This window comes from Antrostomus carolinensis, unplaced genomic scaffold, assembly GCF_000700745.2.
Source record: "Antrostomus carolinensis isolate BGI_N321 unplaced genomic scaffold, ASM70074v2 scaffold5185, whole genome shotgun sequence".
Classification (NCBI taxonomy): Eukaryota; Metazoa; Chordata; class Aves; order Caprimulgiformes; family Caprimulgidae; genus Antrostomus; species Antrostomus carolinensis.
Genome location: NW_010318300.1, coordinates 30828 through 39825, shown reverse-complemented (window position 1 = coordinate 39825; position 8998 = coordinate 30828). Strand labels below are relative to the sequence as shown.

General features: G+C 44.5%; 1 protein-coding gene across 1 annotated transcript; it reads left to right on the top strand.

Annotated features, from left to right (window-relative positions):
• Positions 1–1029: 1029 nt before the first annotated feature.
• On the top strand, positions 1030–2213 carry AGTR2 (angiotensin II receptor type 2). Its single transcript, XM_010168833.2, has one exon. It carries the CDS (start codon positions 1030–1032, stop codon positions 2146–2148), a length of 1119 nt encoding a protein of 372 aa, XP_010167135.1. The 3' UTR covers positions 2149–2213.
• The last annotated feature ends 6785 nt before the right edge of the window (positions 2214–8998 follow it).

Here is an 8998-nt window from a genome sequence, read left to right as displayed (position 1 = left end):
ATTAAAAAGGAGTTATCTCTTTTTATTATGTAAGTTAAAATATTTGGGTATGATACCTTCTTTTTTGACTATAAAGCCTTTAAGTTTGAAAAATGCCCTGCTTAGAGTGCAGACATGAGCTGTTGAACTGGAACAAAGACAGATCTGTCAATTCTCCTAACTCTCCTGCTTTAGCCGTTTTGTAGCTACATTTTCTCCTATTGAAACCCAGTCCTAAATGAATGGCAAATACTGCTGTTAAATCCAGTGCCTGCAAGGACTGAGTACTTGACTGACTATTGCTTGTATCTACATTGAAAATATTTCTTTTACTCTTCTGATTAAAAGCCATCATGAGGGCAGGAGATGCAGATTTGCTTTGAGAAGGACTCTGACAGTAAATGACATTTTGAAAAGACCTTTCAGTGTCTTTGTATCCAGCCCTGTGAATTAAAAAATAGTCAAAGCTTGCTTTCCTAATAGCCCCGTTAAAAGGCTGCTTTCATGCCTGTGAAGTCCCAGGAGACCCTTGGGTGTGAAGTACCTGATCCCCGCTAGTGAGTGCTGCCTTTCTATTATTTTTACTGCTCAGAGGGCTGGAAATACTATGAGAAAGCTGAGAAAAGGATCATGAAGAGCTTCAGTATTGCCTTTGGTCACAGAAGTTCCCAAAGAATCTCCAGCTTCTGAGTCAATAATCTTTGTTCTACTGTCCACAGAAAGCACCGTCTGTAATCACAGACAAAACCCAGCTGCTCACTTCTCTGCCAGGCTAATTACGAAGTGTTGTGACCTCCCCAGGGCTAATTGTGTCTTGTCAGTGGGGCTGAGGAAAGGAGTCCAGCAGGGTTGCCTGGTATTGTAGCACTCAACTTAGTGACATAATTTTAGGTGGTTTTTATTTTATTGTGACTGTGTGATTCCAGAGCTAAGGTGGCTGCAGAGTGTATGTCTAACACAGAGTTTCTGATCTGCAGGTGAGCGATGTGGAAGGAAAGTGCAGCTAGCACATGAATTTTCTGTAGAACCTCCCTTTCCACCAGCACCAACATGCAGAGCAACTACTCCCTGGTTGTCACCACCAGAGAAACTCTCCATGTCCTCTATACAGCACTGACAAACTCATCGGCTGCATCGCGCTCGCCCGCTCCCTGCCCACTTACTTCTTCAGATTACCAGTTTTCACTAATTCCAGCACTCTTCTCTGTGATTTTTGTTCTGGGGTTGGTTGGCAACAGTGTGGTGGTTGTGGTGCTTTGTCGTCACAGTGGCCCCAAAACAGTCGCTAATATCTACATTTTCAACCTGGCCATGGCGGATTTGCTGTGCCTTGTCACCCTTCCCTTCTGGGCTGCCTACTACGCGCAGGGGTACAACTGGCTTTTTGGGTCTTTCATGTGCAAAATCTCCAGTTCTGTCCTGTGCTTGAACATGTTTGCAAGTATATTTTTCATTACGTGCATGAGCGTGGACAGATACCACGCTATTGTCCATCCTATTCACTCTCAAAGAAGGACTTCACAACAAGCTTATTTTATAGCTTTGGTTTTGTGGGGTCTTGCCTGTTTGTCCTCCCTCCCAACTTTTTATTTCCGTGACACTCACTACATTGAAAGCCTGGGGGTGAGTGCCTGCATTATGGCCTTTCCTCATGAGAGTTATGCAAAATGGTCTGTGGCAACAGCCTTCCTGAAAAACGCACTCGGCTTCTTCATCCCCTTGACAGTGATCACCACGTGCTACATCTGGATCAGGAGGCACTTGCTCAAAGCACAGGAGTTTGGGAAAAACAAGCAGAAGAGGGATAAAGTCCTAAAGCTGGTGGCTGCTGTTGTTGTGGCCTTCTTAATATCCTGGCTCCCATTCCACATTTTAACATTTTTGGATGCCTTGGCTCACATGAACATCATCGACAACTGTGACGTGACAGGGATCATCGACACAGCGCTGCCGTTCAGCATCTGCATGGCATTTGCCAACAGCTGCATCAACCCTTTGCTGTACTGCTTTATTGGGAACCAGTTCCAGGAGAAGCTCCATCGCTTGTTTAAGCGTCGAGTTTATCAGTTCAACAGCCATCGAGAGAGCTCTTCTTTGAGGAAAGGAAGCTGCTTCAGAGATACTGAGACCCCCTTGGGCAGGGATGGGGGACCTGAGTCCTTGCTGTAGGCACTGGGGCATGTTGTGGGGGATGTCGGTTCAGCTGGCTGTCTCTGCAGTGGTGACACTCCTCTCTCCTGTTCCCTTCCTTTTATGCCCATTCATTCGCCAGTTGTTTGAAGGAGAAACTGTTTTTCTCATACCTGAGGATTTATTCTTCTTTCCTGTCCTCAATGAGTACTCAAGTTTTACACAGCAGGAAGATTCTGGCAAATAAATATCTTAATGGCATTTTAAATATCAGCTTTTGTGCGGCTGAGATCAGGCAAGAGTTTAGTGTAACACAAAATATACCAAAAGACCATTGCACAATAGATACAACTGTGCAGGTACTGAGTATTATACCCTAAGAGACTCTCACAAGAGTGTGTAAATAAAGCAGTGCAGATACTTCTGTACTTATCTGTAAGAAAATATTTTGACCTTTATTTTTATATATATATATATATGTAAATATATATATATTTTTTTAATATATGCCTAGAGATGTTGTAAGTAAAATGCATCAAATATACATACTGCTTGCTTAGGCCTGGGATCCTGAGAACAGGTGGAGACACGGTTCTGCAAACTGCTGGAGGCAGAAGAGTACTCTGGGGGAAAAGTACCACCACGTGCATGTTTTTGTACCTTTCTCATAGCAGGTAATAGATTTGCAGTCCAGATGGTCCTTTGCTTTGATTCAGTGTGGTCATCTTTGACAGCAGGAAGTGAACATACTATATCCCACTGCTATGTGGTCATGCTGAGTCTCATGCACTGTCCAGCAGCCTTCAGGGAGAGGACTTGCTGATTGCCTAGACTTTTTGAATTTTAAATGGTGATTACTACTATAATTCTGGGGTACTGTGTACAGAAAGCCTAAGTGACTGTCTTGACATCCATAAGCAAAATTATGGTGTGACTCCTAAGACTTACCCACACCTCAGTGTAGGAGTTTACTCATTTGTAAATAAAAGAAAGAGGGGGAAAAATAGTATTTGGCAAATACTGATTCTATTTTGAGGTTACTTTTGATGATTGTTTGAAATATTCTTTTGCTGGAGTGATACTGGTCCTTTTGGAGCCTTCAGAAAGGATTATGTTTGATAGGCTCAATCTAACAGAGGGATCTGTTAGTACCTTGCTCAATCGCCAGCAGATTGTCCCCAGGCTGGGTGACCCAGGGTGACCGAAAGATAGTTGGCTTCAGGGAATTCTCTCTGACAAATTACTCTTGAGGCTTGGGTTAGCAGTTTTGGGTCTATAGGGTCAGAAATTATACCTGCCGGCTTTGTAACCAGGAGTCAGACCTCCCTGGAAGTCACAGCATTGGCTGGTGCCTGGAAGCTGTGGGAACCTGATGCAGGAGCCATCCTCCAGTGTTAGGGTGGGGGTAAGTTTTGTCACTGGTGCCCATGAAAATGGGATTATGCAAGAAATGTCCCAGACCTGGAGTGATGTGAAATGAAAAGTTTGTGCAGAACTTGGCAAAATGGAATCTTGACCACAAATAACCTCTTCTCCCTGTCCTCATCTGGTGTTCTGTAGTGGGGTATGTAGTTGGAGAGATGCTTATTCCAGAAAGTGGCAGAGCCACTAATATGTCTCCTCTGGAATGTTTTTGTTGAAAATGTTCTGAGGAGCTAATAGTGTCTGGGGCATTGGATATTTCTGGAAGGACAAACTGTTAATTGCTTAGCAATGAGCACAACAACGCGGTCATGCTACAGCAAAACAAATCATCATACGAAGAAAATTACCAGGTCCTCAAAGTGGCAGGCTCAGAGGAGTAAGAAGAGCTTGTGTTGGCTTTTTACCTTTGCTGCAGTACAGGTTAGTAATGAACACAACTGTGCCATTAATTGGCATTTTTGTAGTCTCAAAACAAAAGCTAAACCACACTGTCTGACCCCGCTGGTACCTGTGCTTCAGCTGTACCCATCCCAAGTGTAAGCACAGACTGCACGTTTTCTACACGTCAGTTTGGACCTGACAAAAAACTCCCAGTTTTAACAAGTATCATGTCTTCTCCCTGGAGTGCAGACCTGTGCAGGTCAGGAAAATACTACAGGAATCTGAAATCCAGCTCCAGTTGCATATACACCTGTGAGAGGCTAGAGAACAAGAGGACAAAGCTTTCCTGAGGAGAGAGCAGTGATGGAGCATCTCGAGGGCAGGAATTAATGACTGTGTGTCCAGGCTGAGGCAGCTGCACTCAGTGTTACTGTCCTAGAAACAGGGAAACAAAAAAAGAGTATTAAATGGGAGGCAAAACTGAGAGGGAAGGAAAATTCCTTCTTTCAAAATGCAGTTTCGAAAGAAGTGTACCCTGAAGGTCATATTCTGCAAGAGGGACAAACCAAGTGACCCTGTGAGTTCAGCAGTGTGACATTTCTATTTGCTAGATCTTCCTTGTACCTCTAACAGGTCATGAATTTGAGTATCGTGGTTAAATAAACATCCAAAAAACTCTGTCTGGAGAGGAACCTGAGATGGAAGTGGGGGAGGTGCTGTATCGAGGGTTTTGCTTTATTTTTAGAGCAAATTGAATAACGTTGAGCTCTGTGAATTTCTTCCATCACACTCAAGTTTCTCATGGGATTTTTAACAGAAAATATGAGGGCTTTTTCACAGTTTCAGCATGTTGCGTTTATTTTTTCAGGATTTTCCACAAAAGAAAGCAGACAAAAATTTAAGTAGGTTTTTTTCCTTGCAAATTTAGAAGCTAATTTTTCTTTTCAAGAGAACACTTTGCTCATATTTGCAAATGATTCTAACAGTTGTGCAATGCTACAGCCTCTCTCTGTCAGACCCCAATGACCACCCCACTCCTTTGCACGCCCTGTGTTCCCTTGGGCACTCCTGGAAAATGCAGACAGCCCGTTGAAGGCAGGAGCCCTGGGAGCCCCACTCAGGCCAGCCTTGCCATCCCTGCTCTTGCCCTGAGCTTGTGTCCTAGAGAGATTCACACAATTTCAGCAGGGACTTTGGGAGTGTGGGTGGTTGCTCAGTGTCTTGCTCACTCTGCAAGTACAGTGAGATGAATTTATGAGCAACAGTAGGATTTTGGTTGGGGCTGCACCAAACCTGCCCTGCCATGGTGCAGTCAACATCAGTAGGGAGAAAAGCCTGCTATGGAAGGAGTATGTTGTGATCTACCATGTGCTGATGGGTTTGTGGTCAAAGCTGAGAGTGGTAGCAAGATTTCTTTGGACAGGAGAACATCCTGGAGCACTTCTGGGCCTCTCAGTGAGTCTTTTTCCCAAAGAGATATAGAAGGGATGGTTTCCTACAAGGATCAGTCGGCTCTGTCATATTTGCACAGCAAATCCTGTTTGTGCCTTCCTTTTCTAGCTGTAGTTTATTAGTCTCAGCTTAAATGTATTACAGAAAAAGTCTCAGTCCAAGCACCCTGTGTGTGTCCCAGAGCTGACTTGAATATGCAACTTCAATATATGAAGCAGAGAAAGTCACTGGCATTTATTAGCATGAGCTAGTGCTGGGTGGTGAGCTGAATGCTTTGTTTATATAAGATATACAATAAGAAATGTTTGGTACAGCATGTTCTCCTTGAGAATTCAACACAGGCTGAGCCTGTGCTGGCATCCACTCAGCACACTGGTCCTGTTCCTCAGGACAGATTTTGGGCAGGAATATCATCTTGTCACCCTGCAGCCAACAGCCACAACTCGGCTGTCCTTCACAACACAGCCCCTTGTCCTGGCTGAAGGGTGAGGAGGTGTCATGGAGCAAGTGAACTGCTCATGTTTCCCCATGAAAATTAGGACTTTTAGATACTGTATTTGAGTGGTCCTGGCAGGAGCACAGGAAACCTGAAGTGTAGGGATTGAGGTGGTCTGGCAGCCTTTCCTCCATGCTGGCAGACTTGCTGCTCTCGTCTCAAATCTCCTTCCCTTGGAGGAAAATGCCTTCTGTTGGGAAGGGCTGCTCCATTCAGCAATGTCCTGGGATGTGCCTTCCTCAGGTCTGCCTGCTGCGGGATCCAGCTGGGTGCAACAGAGAGAGGCTTGTTGCTCTGGCCCACAGGCTCTTCTGGGAAGGGTTTGTGAGTCTCCTATGGCTTTGTCTTACCAGATTCTTGTCTGCAGAAGGAGCCCAGGGCTGCTGTCTTCCACATCACATATCGCCTTGCTGTTTGGCTGAGCATCCAATGAGGTACCTGGCTTAAAGCCAACACTCCCCTCTGTTTGCTAGGATTCGCTAGAATCAAAAGGGGAAAGAGGAAAAAAAAAGGGGGGGAGTAAAAATTGGGATTTGTTTATGGCAAACAGCAGGTTTGTGTGCATGTGTTTAAAGGGAAGTGATGCCTAACCCTGTGGGACACCCAGCAGACAGCAGCAAGCCTGTGTGCACTCACCTCACCTAAGAAGGTGTTTGCAGACCTTCTCCCACACCAGCATTTCCACATCTGTCATCACCACTTTCAGTATTGCAGTATTACAGTGCCCTCAGCTTCACCACCACTGGGAAGCTGGGCTGTGGGGTGCTGGGCCCATGTTTCAATGGGACCACACCTGCTGCTGTGGACAGTAAGGATGGGAACCAGAGGGGCTTATGCCTCTTCTGCATGGGAAGCCCAAAAGCACCTCCCCAAAGCACTCCTGTCCTTGATAACCTACAGGACATCCATCCATCCCTCCATCCATGCCTCTCTCCCTTTCTGTGCCCAAGTTGGAATCCTACCGGCTTCAAATGTCAGCCCTTACATCTGTCAAAGACTGTAGATGGTGGTGTAACTCCTTCAGCTTCCAAAAACAGCTTTTTTGGCTTTACTGTCTGTCTGCTACTGGGAGCAATGTGGAGCAAGAAGCCAGCAGGAGATTGCACAGGCCTGTCTAAAATGTTTCTGGACCTTGGTCTTGGAGTGGAGAGCCCTGGGACAGGGAGCAATTCAGCCTTTCATTGCATCTTTCAAATGTTTATGTTCCACTTCCTCTTCAGCTGAGATAGAATCTGATTTTGACACTGCAAGCTCGGGATAGAACTCTGTTAATCCCCAAAACATTTAATGGGGACAAAGTAGAGTAATGTGGAAGTGGATGAGGGTCGTGACATTAATTTCCCTGCCATGAGATCCATCTGAACTTACTGCCTCTTCAGTTTAAGCAAACATAAGTTTTGCAAAGCTCCACTCCATGCCTGTAAGACAAGCAGTTACAGGAAGCCAGGATCCAGTGTGAGTTTTAGCTTTAAGAATTGTAAATCCAAATATTTTATTGTTTTAACAGAAAATAAGAAAATCAACAATACCTGACCCAATGAACTGCAACAGTGCAAATGCGACTTACCCAACACAGCTGCCAAGTCAACAGAACAGACAGCTACAATGAAACAGAGGACAAGGCTGCATCTAGAAATCAGACTCACCTTGTGACAAATGTAAGAAGCCTTCCTAGCAGGAAGGAAAATGGCAAAATCATTAAATGTCTTTAGACAGAGATTTATTGAGTATATAAGATACAATTACTGTTGAATGATGTGCGTGAGAGCTTGCAGAGACTTAATGAAATGGAAAGATGCCACGTTCATATAATATATCCATAAGGAAGCAGAAGCAGCACATTATTATTGCTGTTTAAACTTTGGTTTGACAGTGTCACATGCATTCCCTAGGGCTGCCTCTGAGGTGGTGCTCTGTAGCAATCTGCCCACACATAATGCAGTTCATTCATCATGGAGAAAGTACATGCATGTAAAGTTGTCTGCTGTGCTGGAAACATGGGGCTGAACTCAAATAACTTGCCTGTGCCCTAAATTTGCCCCTTTGTGCTTTGCTGTAGGATGGCACGTGAGCAGCTGGCATGTGAGCCCTGAGGCTGGGCAGTGGGGATATGTCAGCCACAAACATCCCTTCCCCAGGCACTCTGGGATGTCCTGCCAGCTGTGCAACCTCCCTCAAAAAGCACAGCAAAACATCTGCATTAAGCATTAGGACAGCATCCAAACATGCAGCTCTTTCGCAATGACAGGAAAGTGAAAATCATAAATACAGCATGTGCTAGGCACGTAGCTGTGTCATGACAGTGTAGAAAAAATGTAGCAGCTACCCCTGTCTCTAGAGAAAATGAAGCACTTAATCTCTAGTCTTAAAATCCATTGCTTCCCAACATCTTTGGTGAGATGATGTTTATGTAGCATACAAGTGTTTAGGGTCTTCACTTGCCAGGGAACATGGTAGGTTTTCTCTGCAGATGCTGAGCAGCATTGCTCTGTATTGTGTGACTTGCTCTGGTAAGTGCTTTGAGGAGTCTTACACATAATGAAATAGATCTCCTGACTCTCATGCTGCTAGCACCTGCAAACACCTTCGCTGACCACAGTGAGGCTTCTTCCAAAGTAAAGACAGTGCAATTTGGCTCTCCATACAAATCTCTGCTGTTGTGAACTCCAGGGTTTTAGAGCATCATGAATCCCTTTTTATCATAAAGTGCAGAAGGTCCTTGTTTTACAGTATTAACTGTCTCCTTTTAGATGAGTAAGGTGTGCAGAATTTGTTCTCCGAAGTGCTTGTGTTTCTTTGGAATAGGATTCCTCTGTGTGCAATTCAGTACACAGTAAATATATTTGACAAAGTTCTACTTAAGAATGTATTTTCAGACCCAGATGGACTTCATAATGTAATCAACATGTTTAACAGTAAAAAGATTTGGTTTTCTTTCAAATCTGTGCTAACAGACAGCTGCATTTCAGAACATGTGGGCTTTTATTAGGGAAATGATTCAACCCAAGGGGGTTGTTTTCAAGGACAAGTCTAAGAAAAAAGACTTTAGAGAATGATACTAAATGTGCTATACTAACTGAGGGGAGCCACATGAACATCACTGGCTCTCAGCCTGGGATCTGGCAGTTTTTCATC